A 21,369-nucleotide genomic window follows, 5' to 3' on the forward strand; every position below is an offset into this window, starting at 1 on the left:
AAGTTTCCCTTGTTTATTTTTAAAAATGTTTGTTTTACCATTGAGCCAGATACAGAGCTGGCCAAATAGGAAAAAAAAAGTTAGTAGCTGATGGAAATTCCTCCTCCACGGGGAAAACTGGTTATTATTGTCGTCTTGGTTTGCATTGATGACGATAGGTGATCTCCCTATTCAGTAACTGCAGCAGGGGAATAGTAACTTTCCGAGGCAGAGATTCCCCAGTAAGCGCTTCGGGAGCTGCAGGGTTATTCTCTCTCTGTGTGTCTCTCTGTGCCATGCACACAGACCAACTAGAGCTCTGGATTCTCCCCCCCTCTCCCCTGTGATGCAGCCTGCTTGACGTGCGCTGGATCCAATGGGCTGTCGCCCCTGTGGGTGTTGCTACACATTCATTGGTTGGCAGGAGCAGGGCGCTGCGCAAAAACAGAAAAGCCGAGCGCTCGGAGCTCAGAAACTGCCAGTAGAGATCACAGGAGCTGGAGCCGGGACAGGAGGAGAGCTGCAGCGAGAGAGACAGCGGGAGAGTGAGAGAGGGTGAGAAGAAAAAGCATCAAGAGAAGAAAGACTGATCAGCACATCAATAAAGAGCAAAATGATGGTCATCATCATAACAATGGCAATAAAAGAAGAAAATATAAATAAAGGAAAGAAAATATAAAATAACAATAATTATTATTATAATAAAGGAGAAAATCCCAGAGAAATTCAGGGAATGAAAGTTTTGGGCGGCAAACCTGCTCTCTGCCTTTTTGATATCAGATCCTTTTGCTGGTCATAATTTTTTTTTCATTTTTTCTGCCTTTTTTGCATCTAAAGAGGGCATGTCCAGCGGTTCCTCCAGCAGCATCCACCCCTCCTGCTCCCATCAGGAAGGCAAACCGAGGACAATCTTGAAATATACAAATTTCCTCTTTGGGATTTGCTGCTGCTGCCTCCACTGCCGCTGCAGCGGTGCAGTGCCAAGACTCTCGGAATAAATAAGAGTGGGCTACTGTGTATACTGTGTGTATATCTATCTCCATACAGCTCTAGGTATTATTAGTTGGTCATTTATTTCGAAGACCACAGATGAGGTGGGGACGCCTATCTTCTTCGTTTGCTCAGCGTGTGAAATAATCATAAAAGGAGGGAAATGGGGGAGAAAAAAATCCTAATATGAAGCAGAAGGAAGAATAATAATAATAAAAAAACCCTAGATCTAAATCCCACTCAGAGCCCCCTCCTTCCACGCACGCACACTGCCCTCAGTATTTTGAGAGGAAGAGGTGGTGGTTTCTGAAGGAGGAAGTGGTGTTGGGGGGGGATCTCTTTCCCCATTTGGAGATGATTGTGCTATTCCTCCTTGCCTTGCTCTGGATGGTGGAGGGAGCCCTTTCTCAGCTTCACTACACGGTGCAAGAGGAGCAGGAGCATGGCACGTTCGTGGGGAATATCGCCGAGGATCTGGGCTTGGACATTACAAAACTTTCGGCTCGCCGCTTCCAGACGGTACCCAACTCTCGGAGCCCTTACCTAGAACTCAACCTGGAGACTGGGGTGCTGTACGTGAACGAGAAGATCGACCGGGAGCAGATCTGCAAGCAGAACCCCCCCTCCTGCCAGCTGCACCTGGAGGTCTTTTTGGAGAACCCCCTGGAGCTGTTCCGGGTGGAGATCGAGGTGCTGGACATCAACGACAATCCGCCCTCCTTCCCGCAGCCCGACCTGACGGTGGAGATCTCCGAGAGCGCCACGCCGGGCACTCGCTTCCCACTGGAGAGCGCCTTCGACCCGGACGTGGGCACCAACTCGCTGCGCACCTACGAGATCACCCCCAACAGCTATTTCTCGCTGGACGTGCAGACCCAGGGCGACGGCAACCGCTTCGCCGAGCTGGTGCTGGACAAGCCCCTGGACCGCGAGCAGCAGGCGGTGCACCGCTACGTGCTGACAGCGGTGGACGGGGGCCAACCCCAGCAGCGCACCGGCACCGCCCTGCTCACCATCAGGGTGCTGGACTCCAATGACAACGTGCCCGCCTTCGAGCAGCCCGTCTACACAGTGTCCCTGCCGGAGAACTCGCCGCCGGGCACCCTGGTGCTGCAGCTCAACGCCAGCGATCCGGACGAGGGCCAGAACGGCGAGGTCATCTACTCCTTCAGCAGCCACATCTCGGCGCGGGCCCGGGAGCTCTTCGGCATCTCGCCGCGCACGGGGCGGCTGGAGGTGAGCGGCGAGCTGGACTACGAGGAGAGCAGCGTGTACCAGGTGTACGTGCAAGCCAAGGACCTGGGCCCCAACGCCGTGCCCGCCCACTGCAAGGTGCTGGTGCGGGTGCTGGACGCCAACGACAACCCGCCCGAGATCAGCTTCTCCACCGTCAAGGAGGCGGTGAGCGAGGCGGCCTCGCCGGGCACGGTGGTGGCCCTGTTCAGCGTCTCGGACCGGGACTCGGAGGAGAACGGGCAGGTGCAGTGCGAGCTGCTACAGGGCGACGCGCCCTTCCGCCTCAAGAGCTCCTTCAAGAACTACTACACCATCGTCACCGAGGGGCCGCTGGACCGCGAGCAGCCGGGCGGCGACGCCTATACCCTCACGGTGGTGGCGCGGGACATGGGCGAGCCGGCGCTGAGCACCAGCAAGTCCATCCAGGTGCGGGTGAGCGACGTGAACGACAACGCGCCGCGCTTCAGCCAGCCCCTCTACCAGGTCTATGTGAGCGAGAACAACGTGCCGGGCGCCTACATCTACGCCGTGAGCGCCACCGACCGGGACCAGGGCGCCAACGCCCAGCTCGCCTACTCCATCCTGGAGAGCCAGATCCAGGGCATGTCCGTCTTCACCTACGTCTCCATCAACGCCGAGAACGGCTTCCTCTACGCCCTGCGCTCCTTCGACTACGAGCAGCTCAAAGAGTTCAGCTTCCAGGTGGAGGCGCGCGACGCGGGCGAGGAGCCCCAGCCCCTGGCCGGCAACGCCACCGTCAGCATCATCGTGGTGGACCAGAACGACAACGCGCCCGCCATCGTCAGCCCCCTGCCCGGCCGCAACGGCACCCCGGCCCGGGAGGTGCTGCCGCGCAGCGCCGAGCCCGGCTACCTGGTGAGCCGGGTGGCGGCGGTGGACGCGGACGACGGGGAGAACGCGCGCCTCACCTACAGCATCGCGCGGGGCAACGAGGCCAGCCTCTTCCGCATGGACTGGCGCACCGGGGAGCTGCGCACCGCGCGCAAGGTGCCGGCCAAGCGCGACCCCCAGCGGCCCTTCGAGCTGGTGATCGAGGTGCGGGACCACGGGCAGCCGCCGCTCTCCTCCACCGCCGCCATCCAGGTGATGCTGGTGGACAGCGCTGTGGAGCGCCAGGGAGGCGGCGGCCCGGGCGCGGGGGGTGGCGGCGGCGGGGGAGGGGCGGGAGGGGAGCATCGCCCCAGCCGCTCCGGGGGCGAGACCTCGCTGGACCTGACCCTCATCCTGATCATCGCCCTGGGCTCCGTGTCGTTCATTTTCCTGCTGGCCATGATCGTGCTGGCCGTGCGCTGCCAGAAGGAGAAGAAGCTCAACATCTACACCTGCCTGGCCAGCGACTGCTGCCTGGGCTGCTGCTGCTGCTGCCCCTGCTGCAGCCGCCAAGCCCGGGCCCGCAAGAAGAAGCTGAGCAAGTCGGACATCATGCTGGTGCAGAGCTCCAACGTACCCAGTAACCCAGCCCAGGTCCCCGTGGAGGAATCGGGCAGCTTCGGATCCCACCATCACAACCAGAACTACTGCTACCAGGTCTGCCTCACTCCGGAGTCAGCCAAGACCGACCTGATGTTCCTCAAGCCCTGCAGCCCATCTCGGAGCACTGACACTGAGCACAACCCCTGCGGAGCCATAGTGACAGGTTACACGGACCAGCAACCAGACATCATCTCCAATGGCAGCATATTGTCCAACGAGGTAAGGTTGAAAGGAAATTGTAACACTTTCCAACCTCTCCGCATGTTCCCTCAGCTGTGCACGTTCATTATATGTGCATACCTCCCTGTGCTGCTGTTTGTTATTATTTGCTTGTTTGTTATTATTTTACGGTTTTGAAAAATGAACTTGCTTTTGTTATCTTATATACTCTTATGTCCCTAATTCTCACTCTCCCTAGGGCTTGCAGGTCTCAACCACTTTCGGTTCTCTCTTGTCTTGTCAGTGTCACTGTCAAGCTGCACTGCAGTCTTTTCCCAACCCCATCTTTGCTTTCAGTTAGTCTCTTGAAGCTGCTGCCCTTCCTTTCCCGGTGAAGAATGTCGCTTTTCTTTGCCCCTCCTCCTTCATAATAGCCTCTTATCCTCATGCTTCTTTGATCATAAATATTTGCATGGTTTTAATCACCTGTCAACAAGATAACCTGACTGACACTGCATAATAGTTTTAGCTGTGATGTATGTTAAAGTGAGTCTGTTGCTTCTTTTCATTTGAAGCATCAGTTGTGCACTAGACAGCATTTCAGAAACTGTTGCATCCAAACTCCCACACCATGTGAATATGAATGAAGCTTGCTAGCTTTTCTGCATTAAAATAAGATGATATACTAGTTTCCAATCTTATTTTAACTGTGTGCTGTCTTCTGGGCATTGTTCCTGGCAAAATCACTGCAATTGGCATTAATGAAATTATCTGCACAATGAATTCAGAGTTTTCCTAATGAAAAAAAGTAAAGCATATATATTTGTTTTTAGAAATCTTTGCATGTACAATTAAGGCTGTGGGAAACTCCTCTGGAGTTTGTGAACATCTCTATACTTGGCAGGAGCTTTAATTAATGTGAAAATTAGTGTTCATTACTTGACTTTTTTTGACTCTGCCTTAACAGTTCTTTTGTATACCGAAGGAGAACTTGGAAATAAAACATCACAAAAGAATTTCCATGAAAGCATACATTAAGGCTTAATATTCTCTCTCACCCATTAAACATGTTGTCTATATTGTACTCTTTTGCATAAAAAATTTCTATGAAAGCATATATCAAGACTTAACATTCTCCTATTAATCATTTTGTCTGTTGTATTTTAACTGTGTGGATCAGTACATTATGATGATATACCACTGAAAGAAACAACAGTGTTCCTTAATACTGATTTGCTGAGTACTTCAAGGGAAGTTAAGATATTGAGTTATATTTTGTTTAAAATTGTTTTAAAATCTTTCAGCAAGATTTTAAATGTTAGCCTTTAGTGTAGACCCTACATCAGATGTTTGTAAAGACATGTGGCTTCTGGTGCCTTTTGAGGGCAACAGGATATCCCATATTTTCTTTTCAGGAGTCTATCTTTCTGATGATTACTCTCCCTTTTTCTCATACAGGAGATTTAAAAAATACACTCAGGACCCCCTGACTCACAATGTGTGGTACTTTACTTTACCCCACAGGTAGCCCCATTGATTTCTTACAATTGTGGTGTAAGAGACTATTCATCATGATTAAGGGGATCAGAAGTTGGCCTTAAATAACTGAGGAAACCCCTTGTTTATTGATCTGTAGTGCCACTTGCATGAGTAAGGCCACCAGGGTTTGGCCCCTTAAATGTAAGGAAAGAATTATTTATGGCCTACCTATAGCAGTACCTTTGTGATGAGTGTTCCTGGCTGTACGTGTGTGCCTTCTGATGTTGTTGGTTGTAAAAATATTGAGTTAAAATAAGTTCCAATTATTTTTTCTAGACAAAACATCAGCGTGCAGAGCTCAGTTATCTAGTTGATAGACCCCGACGGGTAAACAGGTATTAACTCCTTATTCTTGTTTTCTTAATGTAGGAATATATCCAAGATGTATTTTAGCAAGTGTGAGTGGGGATGTAGAAATGTGTTTAGTTCAGATGTAAAATAATATCTAAGCAACCAAAATGTATTTAAAATTATGAATTTATTTAGACCTACCATTAAATAAAATAAGCAGTGCCATGTAAACATCTCTGAATTATGGCTTTTGTGAATCTGTTTTAAGTCAGGTGAAAAGAGAGCAAATTCTAATTCTGTACTCGTCTAAAATGTGCTTTAAATCCTTATGAGTCCCTCTGTAGATTCTGACAGATAATATTGATTTATCTGAGTGTAAATTTAGCCTTCCAGCTTAAGCAAATGCTACCAAATTATTTATAACAACTACATACAACCCAGGCAGTGTAATAATGGCTACTGTCTATTTCAGTTGGATTAATAATGCCTGAAAATACAAGTTTTGTGTATGATGGACAGATTGGTTCTGCAGAAATAGTGTTGCAGAAAGGAGGCCTGGATGAATGCAGCACCATGTGTGGCCATGTGATGGCAGAAGAATGTTTTATGAGTCCCTCTTCATGTTTATTCTAATAAGATTTTTGATGATTCTAGTTCTGCATTCCAGGAAGCAGACATAGTAAGCTCTAAGGACAGTGGTCATGGAGACAGCGAGCAAGGAGACAGTGATCATGATGCCACTAATCGAGGTCAATCCTCTGGTAAGTCCGATAACGGAATCTAAATATTTGATCTTTTAATAAGAGACCCAGAAAGGGCAATTATGTGGTTATAAATAATATAACATGAGTGTTTATAGGTACAGCATATGTATATAATGTATGGATGGATGAATTTACGGTCAACTTGATGGTATACTGAGATAGTCAAGAGATTGTTTCTCAACTCTGACTAGCTTTTGAGAAGTATAGCTGTTTTCTGCATGTTGTTCTGTATCCATGGCTCTTCCTGCACATTAAAGCAAAGTTGTTGGTATATTTTTATAGCAGACCACAGATTTTTCAACAGCCAATTTGAGGGATTTCAGAGCATTAGGCAACTTTGGTTAGTAGTGACTTTAGCTGGCATGGTAGTGTGAAGCATAGTGGGAGTTCCCAAGGGAAAGACTGAACTCTCTGATTGAACGACAGCCAGATTGTGAGGATTTTTGCTGGGATCGGTGGAGCTACATAGAGTGCTTTGAATATGTAATGAGTAATACTTTCAAACTTTCTGAGGCTTGATTTGTAATTCAAATAAAGTGACTATATAATATAGTGATGTCCTTGTTAATGAGTATAAGGTATACAATGGTCATCCCTTCAGTCCCAATGAAAGAAAAAAATGTTTAAAAATACTATCATATCATGATTTAAAACAAATAGATGTGTTTAAACAGTGGAATTATTTCTGCATGTATGTTGTTCTCTCTTTGCTCTCATATTAGTGTAAATTCTTTTTGAAAGATAGGCTCTGTGTATTTGGCTGTAACACACACACACACACACACACACACACACACACACACACACAGTACACTCAGCTAATAATTCAGGTAAACAGTGAATGTGGGAACCTCAGATTAGTTATAACTTATTTCTCCTTCTGCCTAGGCATTTGCTGCAAGTGTTTTATGAAAGGTGATTCCATACTCCTTCACTTCCCTCCTCTTATCCCCTTCTTACTGATCTCAGACCAGCATTCCCAGAAGCATCAAAGAGAAATGCTGGTCATTTTCCCATCTTGCCCAGGAGTTGTGGCTGCTACAGTTCCCTGCTCTGCTAACATGCTGTGTCTTCTCATGCTCCTGCCACTGTCTTCTTTGCCATGGGAAACCCAGGCACCAGGGGAAAACAGGACACTCAAGGGCCCCTTTATATTGCTGCAAGTCATTAATATGCAGACCTAATGAGACTTGAGAAGAGCCAAGAGTCTCCGGAGCTCCCCGCTCCTTGCTGGGCTTCCCGCTAGTTGAACAGAGTGTCTATTTTGTGTCTGGGAACCTGACAACAAACCAGGTCTTGCCAGAAGTTTACATCTGAACACAGAGCCCCCTTTCATTTTTGGCCTATATATGGCGTATGATTTATTGTTGTCTTAAAAAGCAGTGCATTTAGCCTTCCCCCACCCATTCTTTCACACAGTTTCTGATGCAGCAGTAATCAGTGCTAGAGAGTTATAAAAAGCTCCCACTCCTCCCGCCCCTCTCCCTCTGTTTTTTTAACTTAGCTGCATTTCATTTTTTTTTACATGTTTTACTGCAGCACTCATCTCGATGAACATTTCAATCAGTTTAGTCCCTCAGCATAATGAACGATAATAACCAAACAGGAGAGAAAAGAATAAACAGCTGCATAAGGGGCTGGATTTGAAAGACTGATGGTAGGAATATAATCACATAGTTGCACATCAGCCAAAAGCTATTTTATTTTGGAATCATCCAGTGTTGTTACTATAGTTATGTTTCTGCTTCCCCCACCCCCTCCTCTTTTTAAAAGTATTATAATTCAGACATGAATATTGAAGCCATTCTCAAACTTGGCACCAGTTTTCAGACTGAGCCAATTCTTTTTGTTGCTTTTGTTTTAGAATGAAGAAAAAAAATCTATTTTGCTCTTTTAAAGACATTTAATTTGTGTTAAAATAATAGTTTAATATGATTTATGGGCTCATGCAATTAAAACAGAGATTTGACATGAACAAATGAAATTTGACAATAAACTTTCTGTCTAATCAGAATTAATATCACAAACTGAAAACACAAACATATAAAATTCAACATCCAATTTTGATGAACTACTATTGTGCATTTAGGGTAATTATTTTGCATAAAGATTTTTACAAAATAGGTTGTAAATATGTATTTACAAGCTATACTGGAAATTTCTAGAGGGTGTTTTGGATCTATTGGATGCATGTAGTAAAGTCTAATATAAATCCTGGGCTGAATCTTGCTGTCATTACACAGACATCGGCACCAGTGATGATACAGAGAAGGAGTTCAGTATTAAACTTTTACTTATACACTTTCAGTACTTCTTAATGAATTATATGAAAGGATGAGAGTAAATATTGTTTGAATTTCAATGATTTGAGGGAATATGATGTCTGAGGACATTGCTTCTCAATTAATTTTAAATGTAGCTCTTCGATTTTCAATTCTTTCCAAATTAGCATCGAAAACACATTGGTCCACAGCAAGGCTAGCAAAAACAAACACATAATGATGAGCAACATCATCTCAGTGAAAAATTATATACGTGCAGCCCAACTGTGCTCTCTTATCCCCTTATGCTGCTTTTTTTCAGCCTTTCTGCTTATATGCTATTATCTACTGTCCTTCCTTTGCATTTGTCTTTTTTCTTCCTCTAGCTCTATATTTGTTTCCTTTTGCTTTCTTCTCTTTTGCCTTTCTTTATATTTTGTTTTTTTCTTCCTCATCATCATTTTATCATCTGTCTCTCTTCTTCTCAAGATAGTACCTGCCAGAGAATAGCATCATATTCATGTCCAGAAATACTTGATAAATGGTTCCTACAGCAAAATTAAATACACTCCTAGTCATTTTCACACTGAAGCTGGCTTTGCTTGGAAAGGCATTTTGCACTTCACTTTACATACTGTGTGACTGTTCCTGCTGTTACCAGTTGTCCTGTAGTAGTCCAGTGCCTGGTCAAAGTGACTGTGGAAGAGGTAGTGGTTTAATAATTGTGAACCATGTCACAGATACATATGCATAATGGGAGTCTTTCACTGTGTGATAGTTCCACCATGCACAACTGCTTAGGAGGTATATTGAAGTAAGATGTTACAATCCTTTGAAATATTATAGGCCAGATCCTTTGTTGGTGTAAACTGCAGCTCCAGTGACTGAACCAAGAATCTGACTCATTTTTTAAAAATTCATATTTTCTTAATATTGATTGAATTTAGTGTATGTGAAAGGTGCTTGATTCTGTCCATCTATCTTAGATACTTATATGGTCCCCAGTACTGTAGCAGCTGAATACCTCACAATCTTCAATGTATTTATTTTCCCAAGACCCCTGTGAGGTACAGAAGTACTATTAGTCCCACTTCACAGTTGGGGAATTCAGGCACTACCATTGAAATCAGTGGGAGTTAGGGTACTAGCCTGGGTCTCAGGAGAACCTGTTCCTTGCTCTGCCACAAACTACCTGTATGATCTTGGGAAAGTCACTTATAGCAGGATTTTCAAACGTATCTAGGAACCTAACTATTGGACATCCTTTCTCTCTGACTTAGAGTCTTGGAGAGAAAAGTCCTTATTTATCTGTAGAACAGATACAGCTAGAGCAGTGACAGTTCTAGCTTCCCCACATCAACCCCTAAATGTGTATCAATCATATTCTAGAGAAATCTCTTTAAAGAATGAAATTAATTTGTTCTCCACACCTAATTATGTTCTTGGCCTCTCTTTTGAGATTGCCAACATAGATGCCATTTACTGCTCTGTATATATATATATATGTGTGTGTGTGTGTGTGTTTAAGTTTTATAATGTAGACACCTGTCCACAAGGACTTGGCACGATGCTGCCAGTTCATTTCATATAGCTGGTCACCAAGTAACCATCTGACGATAATGGCTTTTAAACACTACATTTTTGCTTGGGATCTGCTGAATTCTGTATATCATTAGTTTTACATAACACATTTTTTGGAATTAGTTTTGTAGCATAATTAGACAGATATATTTGCAGGTAGATATATTTGCATGTATATGAAACGTTGTAGATACAACGATACACCCACATTGTTCCATTAGGTACATCTACCTATTCTGCAAACTATTCAAACATGCAGTATCAGAGATCACAAGGCTAAGATCTAAAATTAGTCTTCCTCTCACTATGGGCAAGTGTACACTACAAAATTAAGTCGACCTAAGTTACGTCGACATACAGCCACCACAATAATTGATTCAGTTTTACGCATCCACACTATGCTCCTTATGTCAGTGGTGTGCATCCTCCCCAGGAGTGTTTGCACTGATTTAACTGCCAGCGTGGGACATTGTGGGATGGTTTCTGAAAGGCAGCAGTAGTCGATATAAGCAACACAGTATCTATACTGACACCGTGTTGACCTAACTACATCGACTTAAGCATGATGCCTCTCCTGGAGATGCAATGATTAAGCCAGTGTAGAGGGCAAGTTACACTGGTGGGAGTTACATTTTAGTGTAGTCGCTTACAGAGTTAGGTCAATGTAAGCTGCCTTCCATTGACCTAACTCTGTAGTGTAGACCACGCCTATATCTGTAAGAGACTGAACATTACAAAGACATCTGGTGAGTTTCTAGGAGTTTAAGGTGCCAATTGTGCCATTCCAAACCCTCATATTAAGTGATTTGTGCAACAGCTCTAGCACGAGCCAATGTGTCTATCCTGTGGGATGTAGGAACAGCACCATATTGTAACTGGCATGGGGAAAACAGATTGAGAAATAAAGAGAAGAAATTCCAACAGTGAAAGGACAGAAAAAAATCACTATTCCTTTCCAATATAACAATTAAATACTGTTCTGAAGATCATCTGGGCAAAAAAACCATGGGGGTGAACATAAAGTGGTGTAGAAAAGTTCTTTGACTCTAGCCGAGTTTCCCCCGCACCCTTGGAGGGTGGGGGGGGGCAGGATTCTTGAATTCTTAACGATGTTTGCATTTCAGTGATCCAGATTAGGCTTTGAAGTTATTATTTGAAAGAACTGAATCTTGGGGATGTTTAAGTCTTTATTCATGCTGTTGTGAGGATGGAGACAGTTTTATGCGGGGCAGTACATCAATTGTCTTGTGAAGGTTATCTTCATAACAGAAGAAATTGCTAATATCCTTTCATTATTAATAAAAAATGATGCCATAGAAAATAACACCCCCCCCCAAAAAGAACAGTTGCTTTGTTAACACTTTATCAGTATTTGCTATTTTTATTACATAATAAACATCAATATGTTTGAATATATTCATTCATTACTCTGAAGGTTTGGCATGTGGATCATTTTTCTTTAATTACATTTAAAAAAATAAGTTATTTAAAAAATGAATCTCAAAAATTGCCTAAATATCTCTTTGATCTAAAGAGAGTCTGTCATGCCAACTAACATACATATTCATAGACATTTTTGGTTTTGTCTTTTTAAAATTGGGATAAAAGAGATAGTTTACAGAATCAACTACATTAAGAATCTGGTCCAAACCAACCAAATCCAGGAATGAGAGTTAGCGTTAAAACTCTGCCCTCAACCCCTATCTCCGTTGGCCATCCTAAATATGTCAGGCCATGTGGCATGTGAAATTGTTCACTGTCCCGTGACCTAGCCAATAACTGGATTACAGAGTAAGGAATGATCTCCTGGTCTTTTTTCATGCATATATTAAATTGCAGTGTTTATCATGTATTGTTATTTGAGAACTCTGTGCCAGATATTTATATTCTTTTGTTGTAGATATTGAATTTATTCTCACCTTTAAAATCTCAGTTTATCTGGTACATAAGACTTTATATTTTTCAATTCAATTATAGTATGAAATATTTCTTCACTGTGGATTTACAATTATGATGGATAGTTTAGTCCAGAAAGACTGTACATCTGGCGGATATATGAAGGAGATACAATGGAAGTGTTATAAAGCCTGAACTTTTTTGTGTGTGTTATAAATCACAAATATCATGTTTGGTTTATGAAGGAGTCCTGTGCCGGATGCTTTATTTCACTTTCTGTGATATAGCGTCCTTTCTTCAAAACAGAAAAATAGACAATCATTTTCCTTTCTCTGTTGGTTTGCACATTGAATACTTTCAGTTAGAAATGATTTGCGAGAATGTCATCCCATTATACCATAATTAAAAAGGACAAATATCTAGCTATTATATCATAGTTAATAAAATTGAGTATAGGTACCCATGAGATTTCAAAACTAGAATGCTAATTTGAATTTACTGTGCTGTAAATATATTAATATCTAAGGGCCTGATTCTGCACCTGTTAAAGTCTGTGGGAATGTAGCCACTGAGAAGTGGGAGCAGTCATCCCTGGACACTTTCTCCCCCAGCCACCCACCTATATACGCACTTGAATTCTGGCTGTCTATTACAGCCAGGGATATTAGTAGCTAAATCTTGATTCTTAAATCATCTTCTGGTACCTTCCCTTTCCTTCAAGATAAATCAGATTTGGAACATACAATATACATTTCAGAGCTCCCTGTTTTCATTTCTTCATTTATTAAAATGTTGATTTGTAGTGGCTATAACATCATTTTCAGGTCCTATAATAAGCTGTTATATAAAACTGTTCAATGCACTGCTGTTGGCAAGCAGAAATCAAAGGAAACTAAGAAGTAATAGGTGGATAGACAGAATTTTCTGCTTTAGGAGCTGATATAAAACCAAAATAGTAATATAGCAGGTAATTTTCCAGGAGAAAAATAAACCTAGGGAGAAGTTAAATAAAAAGGTCTGCCCTTGAATAAATATCTAAAGCTGTCTCTTCCCACTGGCAAAACAAACAAACAAACAACAGTTCAATGCTTATCCTCAAGCTTTTCTTTCCCTTTCCCATCACCGTTCAGTTTCAGAAGACATTGAATGAATTTGGTCACTGAGGTAATATTAGTGAAATGTAATTTGTAATAATTTTCCTACAAAATATATGGAGATTATTTACATTTGACTTAAATTAGGAAATCTGAAAACAGAGTATATCAGTTTGTATTAAGCGTTGCCTCTACCTTCTGATTTGCAAGAATCCTCAAAATATAAAGAATGCCTTACTCTGCATAGAAAAAATATATTGGAATTGTTCTAATACTAATGTTAGTAGTGATGGTGTATGGCCACCTCTTCGTAGAATGTACATGGGTAAACCTTTCTTTCTCTGTTTTATTTATCATCCTTTTTTGTAGTAGATGCTACCATTATGATATCAAGAACTAAACTAGCCAGCTACCTCATGAACAATTTGTAGGTCTTGCATGTTGTTCCCTGTCTGTTTCCTTAATTCCAACTGCAGTTCACGTTTGCATTCCTCAACAGCTCACTGATCAGTAATTTATTTCCAGACTTCTGCTTACCAATTATCAATGGAAGGTTATAATCGAAGCTGGACTTAGTAACATACATAGCTTAATTTAAAATAAAAAAGTCATTATGAAGTGAGATTAATCTGTGATGAAAGCTTCTTCTTTTTATCATTTATCTAAATGATTGCCCTCTGTTCTCAAGCACTTGTTGATAACTCAAAGGAGATTCTTATTTGCTGAAAAATTGTTTTTCACAGTGAGAGATAACACATAACTATTACTAATATAAATCAAATTGCAATGCAGAACTGTGGCAGAATTTTAAATACTAATCCTCACCCAGAAGATCAAGCTTATCAAGTTCTTTATGGTGTAGACTGGTGAATAAGCTACATTACATGAATCTTGTTGTAGGTGTTCAGATTTTTTCCTAGTTCTCTTTCAGTGAGTTATGACACTTTTTTGTAATTCTAATGCACTGGTTGTAAATACAATATTTATAACTGATCTTGTTCATTTTTGACACATATATATTCCAAAACATTCAGTTTACTCTACAAATAAAGGGAAAAAAATACCTCGCTATGATTGTGCTCTTTCTTTATGCTGTTGAATATCAATCTGAGACAATAGTATTTATTCCATTTTACTCCAAAGACTTCAGACACTACTCCTCCCTCAAGAAATTTAAGCCAACAATTTAAGGAATTAGAGTCAGGAAATATTCAGTTGAAATACCAGTCTGAAGGTAGTCAATGGAAGTATTGCTTGTCATTGAAATCTTAATAGCTTTAAAGGATTTGTAAGCAAACAGTTTTCAGTTGGTGGAGACAAGTGTTTGCTGATATAGTGAGCATTAACACATTTGTCAATAGTATCTGCAGCCATGTCACATCGGACTACAGCTACCTTCGTGCCACTAATTACTGTAATTTACTATGGGACTCTCTCCAGTCACTAGAGTGGCTTGATGATGGTAAGAACTACTATGGTGGCAATGATAACTAACTCTGAAGAATTAATTAAAAGGATGGTCTTAGTAAATCATTTTCCTCGCACACTCGATTGCTACGTACATTCACCTGTTTTGTCAGAACTGCTTTTAGTAATTCATAGTCTCTGTCTATATACATTCATATACACACAAACAATTGCTTTATAGGAGTCATTAGTATTTAGTTTTCAAAAGTGAATTCTCAGATTTCTTATTACTGAAATTTCGTTCTTTTTGTAAGATCCATGTTCACCAATTTTTTTCCCATTTGTACCTTATTAAGTATTAACAAGCGATGATCTGCTGCCATCACCTGTAAGTTGAGTTAGCCTTGTACCTGAATGGGTTCTAGGAAGTAAGGTTCACAAGAGATTCTGAGAAGTGAATCATCATCACACTTCTTCTCATGATTGTTTTGCACACTGTGACAGTCTGGCAGTACCTCTCTTTGTAAATGGTGGCATTGACTGGTGAAGACCAAAATGATCAGATCTTTTGTTGGTGGAATGAAGGCAGTGGAAAGAGTTCTAGTAAGATTTCTCTTCCTATCTCTCTTTTCACCCACCATGTTCTTTCTCATCTGTCAGCAGCTTGTCATGATGCTGAAGCTTATATCTACAGTTTCTTTCTCTTTCCTGCTTGCAGGCATGGATCTCTTCTCCAATTGCACAGAGGAATGTAAAGCGCTGGGCCACTCGGATCGGTGCTGGATGCCCTCCTTTGTCGCATCCGATGGACGCCAGGCTGCAGATTATCGCAGCAATCTGCATGTGCCCGGTATGGACTCTGTTCCAGACACTGAAGTGTTTGAAACACCAGAAGCCCAGCCTGGAACAGAGAGGTCCTTTTCCACCTTCGGCAAGGAGAAGGCCCTTCACAATACTCTGGAGAGGAAGGAGTTGGATGGACTGCTGACTAATACACGAGCGCCTTACAAACCACCATATTTGAGTAAGTACTATTCAAAAGGCTGCGTGAAAATGTTCCCTTTGCGGGAATAAAACTTGGCTCTCTGCTATCCTTACTATGAATAGTACAGTCAGAGTATTGGAGGCAATGAGAAAAAAAATTACTGCTCTTGGATTCAGATACCACTGAAAAGGACATTGTTGAATCTACTTAAAAAAGAAAAGACTTTGTGTCATGATAGTAGGTCACTGTTGCTAGCAGCAAAAACAGTATAAGGTGATGGCAAGCTAAATTTTTCTTTACATTTTAACTGCTCCAGGTGCCTCATTTTCTTATTGATACTGAACATTGTTCATCAAGCAGTGCTGGTATCATACCTACATTGCTAACGTGAGGCAGGGTTTGGAAGGCAGCAGATGAGTCTTTTTTTTTTTTTTTTTTACACACTGTTCTCACTATCTTTTACTTTCTTGGTCATCCTACAAGATATAAACTTGTGTATTCTGCTCAATGCTTTCTATCTTGTTCTGAATTCTTACCTCTTTTATAGTCATCATTGTGGTTGGGTGACAAAAAAGACAGTGTGTAGACATAGGAAAGATAGTTAATTATGCGTTTTGGATTCGGAGCTAAAAGGTGTACACTAAAATCATACTTTGGTCTAATATGTTTTACCACTATATTTACTAGCCCATTTTATTTTATTAAGACACTACAAGAGCTCCCTTGACTTGAAGAGTTTATGATGCTCATTTAGTCTGTGTGACTGGAGCCAAGGAGGCAGTGTTATACCAGTGATCATTCTTAGAGCATCAGCAGTCCCTTAGGACAGTAGGTGAGGTGAGGAATGTTTCTCTGGAGTTGGCTTTTTATTTAATTTTTAAATTTCATATGAATTCAGTAGTTGTGACAGGTGCTGCACCGAGAGCCCTGGAAACTGAAGTCTGTCTCCAGAAAGGTTCAGCATGGACAGCAATGGTGCTTGTTTCTCTGATCTCCCTCAGCTCTGTCCTGATAGCGTGAGGGTACCTTTCAAAGTTTGAGGGTAGTTCAGTCTTCTTACCCATTCAGTCCTTGGATTTTCTGTTGAAACTATGAAAAAGGTTGGAAAATTATTAGTTTTGTGATGTGCACACTCACTTATAAGGAACTGGCCTGAGGCAAGCATCTCATTTCACATAGGCCAAAAACACAGCCATCGGCTAGCTATGTCTCCTATACTCTTCTGACAAAGGTCAAATGTGAACAGTTGACCTTGTAGTGAACTCTTCTGTTTTTCATTACCAATCCCCCATAACCATCCAGTCTTCCAAAAGTGTCTTTTAGTATTAGGGCACATTCTTGCCATGCATTATTAATTTCATCTTCATAATTTCAACTAAAATGTTTGGATTTTATAGCACTTCCAGCCTCATTATGACAATGTCTCTGTTTTTGTTCAGTTTAGATACATACATTTGTTATAGTGAGGATTATCCATAACGATGCCAAACTGATGCTTCTGTTTAATTGTTCTATGTTTTGGAGGTTGATTATTTTAAAGTAAATGTGCCTTTTCCTGTTAGTTTAAAAACTAAACTTGTGTGCAGTTAATATAAACTATTCAGCTTGTCAGTCTGTAAGCATATTGTCCCATAGTTTATACTTTATTTTCCTCACAAACTATGACATGAGAAAATAAAATAGTTGAGGCAACATTGGAAGGAGTGAGTGATATGTTGTGAACCAGATTCAGCAAAATTAAATCTGGACTCTGAATTGCACTGGACTTCCAATACAAACCTACAAAAAATCTAAATTAATATTTCTGTCTTCTATTTTCCCATATTAAATGTTTTCATTAGCACAATTTTAGATTTTAAAATGTATAGCAAATAATAAAAGAACAAAGAAAAGAAAGTGAACCTATTACACTGTAGAGCTGAGCAGATTATTCACAATGAATAATTTATTCATTGAACAAGAAAAGAGAAGAGGCTAGTCTCAATTTAGTGTTAAGGAATGCACAGGAGATGCATTCTCCAGTTCAGGAAATAACTATAGTTGAGCCACTAATTAATAGTGACCACAATATAATTAAGTTTAATATCCTCCTGGGAGGAATTGCACCAAAAAGTGGTATGGTGATAATAAATTTTAGAAAGGGTGATTTTTTTTTTTTTAAAGAAGCTAGTCTAAAAGGGCCCTCAAGTGAGGAAAATAAAATCTATTTAAGCACACCATACCAGAATCATAGCACATATGAAAAACCCTAAGTTAAAAGAAAGCAGGAAGGTAAGAAAAAAGAAAACATATGGTTAAACTGCAAGAGAGAAGAGGGTTACTTGAGATAAATAGGTACAATTTAAAAAATACTTAGCTTAAGTAAACCCAGTAGGAAGAATCATAAATTAAAACAGATAAATTGTAAGATTGAAATTAGGAGAGATAAGAGGGTCTTTTTAGAACAAATAGCCAAAGATCTGAAAACTAATACACTTTTTTTTTTTATTTTTTTTAGTATGTCAGAGGTAGGAAGCCTGTGAGAGAACAGGTAGGTCTGTTGATCTGCAATTATTGAGGGTAAAGATATCACAGAGAAGCTAAACAGTATATTTTCATTGGTCTTTACAAAAAGAGTGTTAGGGAAGCTACCTACCCCAGACCAATTTTTTTTCAAGTAAAGATGAGGAAAATGAAACTGAGGTGTGAAAAGATGAGGGGACTGAATAAATGGATACATTAAAGAGAAACAAGTCACTAGCACCAGATGGTATTCATCAAGAGTTCTGAAGGAAGTTTAGAATGAAATGGCAGAATTTTTACCAAATTAAGCTATTGTGGGGGGTGTCTAATAGGTGGAAAATATAGTACCTTTCATTGGAGAAGGGGTCCCCAGCCAGCAAGCCAGAATCTTTAGTCAAGTTCTTTCAATACTAATATGATCCTGAATAAGTAATATACAAAGTAATATGTTAATGTTTTATTGTAAGTATGCCTTAATAAAAAGTGTTGTTGTTTTTTAAAAGACACTAAGCATGCTCCTGAAAATTACGGGCCAGTACGCCTTCTCAATTTAGTACCAGGTATATGGCTGAAGTGGTAATGAAAGATGGAGTTTTAAAAATATATACAATTATGAATATAATATATTAGGAACAAACCAGCATGTCTTCTGTAAAAGAAAATCCTGCCTCTTCAATCTATTAGAATTCTTTGAGGATGTTTAAGCAATGGTGGGTAAAAAAGAATTGGTTGATATGATGAACTTTGTCAAAAGCTTTTTGAATGTTCAGACAAATTATAAGAGGCTATTAAAGTGACTAAGCATAGTCACAGGGTTAGAGGTAAAGTATTATCACACATTCGAAACTATCTAAGAGACAGAAAATTATTAGGAATAAATGGATTGTTTTCAGCACCAACAGAAGGTTAACAATCAGGTTCCACAAGGGCCTGTACAGGGACCCATACTGCTTAATATATTTAATGAGGTGGAAAAAGGGATGAAAAGTGAGGGGGGGAAATTTGCAGATGACAGTAAATTATTTTGGTTAGTCAATACTATAGTACAGTGTTTCTCAACCAGGGGTACATGTACCCCTGGGGATATGCTGAGGCTTTCCAGGAGATACATCAATTCATCTAGATAGTTGCCTAGTTTTACAACAAGGACTAGCGAAGTCAGTACAAACTAAAATTTCATACAGACAATGACTTGTTTATACTGCTCTACATACTATACGCTGAAATGTAAGTACAATATTTGTATTCCATTTGATTTATTTTGTAATTATATGGTAAAAATGAGGAGGTAAGTAATTTGTCAGTAATAGTGTTCTGTGAAACTGTTTTGTATGTTTATGTCTGATTTTGTAAGTAAGTAATTTTTAAGTGACGTGAAACTTGGGGTACGCAAGACATATCAGACTCCTGAAAGGGGTAAAGTAGTCTGCAAAGCTTGAGAACCACTGCTATAGTAGACTGTGAGGAACTTCAGAGAGACTTAGCAAAGCTAGGGGAATGGGAACATAATATATACTGGAAAGAGTTATTTGAACTATTATTGTACCTTTATAAATTATAAATTAACTGTTACCACTGAGAAAAAAAGACTTTAATATCACTGAGGACAATGTAATGAAAAGTATCTGGTTCATGTGCACTGGTAGTTAAAACAGTAAAGAAAATGCTACGTTGTACAAATAATGAAATAGAAAATATACTGAAAATATTATAATGCCATTATGTAAATTCATCATACCCTCTCACCTTATTGCTGTGTTCAGTTCTGGTCACTCCAATTGAAAAATAACACACAAAAACCAAACACAGAAAAACTCGTAACATAATGATTAGAGGCATGAATATACTTCTGGGTGAAGATTAGTACTGATTAGTTTAGGGAAGATGTGAAAGGGAACATGAGGAATACAGAATAATAAATGATACAGAGAAAGTAAATTAAGCAGTCCCATTTACCCTTTCTTATAACAAGAGAATGAGGGGGCAACAAAGGAACTGCAAAACAATCAATTTAAAATTCATAAAAGGGACTTACTTTTGATACAATTCACAGTTAACCTCATTGTTATGAGATGTAATTGAAACCATGAACTCTGTAGAATTTAAAAGTAGTATCAGACATTTGTATGGATAAATGAGAACATCAGCAATTACATTAGAAAGTATGATGATATAGAAAGGATATAAATCCTCATGTTTCAAAGGGGTTCAGAAGAAACATCTCCTATGAGCAGATTATTCCATTATAGGTTTTTCTTCACCTTCCTCAAAAGCATCTGGAACGGGCCTGTGTCAGAGGCAGGACATCAGACTAGCTGAACCACTGAATTTATTCAATATAGCAATTCCTATGTTCCTGTGAATTTACCTTATTTTTATGCTAATGGAACATCCATGAGCAGATCAGGATATCCTCAAATTCCTTTGTTATACTAGGTTATTTGATTAATATCTTTTCAAAATTTTCACTGTGTAGATTTATCATAAATATTTGAAATTCACGCTGTGCTGTTTAGTTGTGACTCAGGCAATAAATCACAGGGCCCTTTACTCATTTCTGATTGGATGAATGCACAAGCTTTACTAAATTGAATACTTGTGCATGCAAATTTAAAAATTCATTTTCCCCAAGTAGTCAGGCATAGACTTGAAACTGACTTTCTGCAAACATCTTTCCTATTAAAACTTGATCATGTGAAGGGTCACAGAAATCAAATCCTGAACATGGGCTAGAGCAAATTCATTTAAAAATTTGAATGAATATTGGGATGGGGAGAATTGCATTTTCCCCCCAGCTCTAATTCTAAACCTTTGTTCTTCTTCTGCTAATAGATGTTTGTTGTTTTTGTGGTCTAATCTCCTTGGGCCAGGACTGTGTCCCACTACATATCTGTACAGCACCCAGCACAATGGGGCCCCAATCCTCATTGGGGCTTCTAGACCAAAGGGATTAGACCAGGGGTCGGCAACGTTTGGCACGCGGCTCGCCAGGGTAAGCACCCTAGCGGGCAGGGCCAGTTTATTTACCTGCTGACGTGACAGGTTTGGCCGATCGCGGCCCCCACTGGCCGCGGTTCGCCGTCCCGGGCCAATGGGGACGGCGGGAAGCCGCAGCCAACACATCCCTCGCCCGCGCCGCTTCCTGCTGCCCCCATTGGCCCGGGACGGCGAACCACGGCCAGTGGGGGGCG

General features: G+C 40.7%; 1 protein-coding gene across 4 annotated transcripts in view; it reads left to right on the plus strand.

The window, feature by feature from the left end:
- The first annotated feature begins 492 nt into the window (after positions 1 to 492).
- The window catches only part of PCDH10 (protocadherin 10), a 36,741-nt gene continuing 15,864 nt past the window's right edge, over positions 493 to 21,369 (plus strand). For 2 of the 4 annotated variants that reach the window (XM_024203875.3, XM_024203872.3), the window contains exons 1-4: positions 493 to 3,918; positions 5,674 to 5,732; positions 6,343 to 6,449; positions 15,410 to 15,715. In XM_024203875.3, coding sequence (XP_024059643.2) covers positions 1,324 to 3,918; positions 5,674 to 5,732; positions 6,343 to 6,449; positions 15,410 to 15,715 — 3,067 coding nt within the window. In that variant the 5' untranslated portion in view covers positions 493 to 1,323. Of the gene's footprint in view, positions 3,919 to 5,673; positions 5,733 to 6,342; positions 6,450 to 15,409; positions 15,716 to 18,173; positions 18,207 to 21,369 lie in introns of all 4 variants that reach the window. The other 2 variants (XM_024203873.3, XM_024203874.3) reach the window with 2 other exon arrangements.

This window comes from Terrapene carolina, unplaced genomic scaffold, assembly GCF_002925995.2.
Source record: "Terrapene carolina triunguis isolate 2854851 unplaced genomic scaffold, T_m_triunguis-2.0 Scaffold66, whole genome shotgun sequence".
In the NCBI taxonomy this organism is placed as follows: domain Eukaryota; kingdom Metazoa; phylum Chordata; order Testudines; family Emydidae; genus Terrapene; species Terrapene triunguis.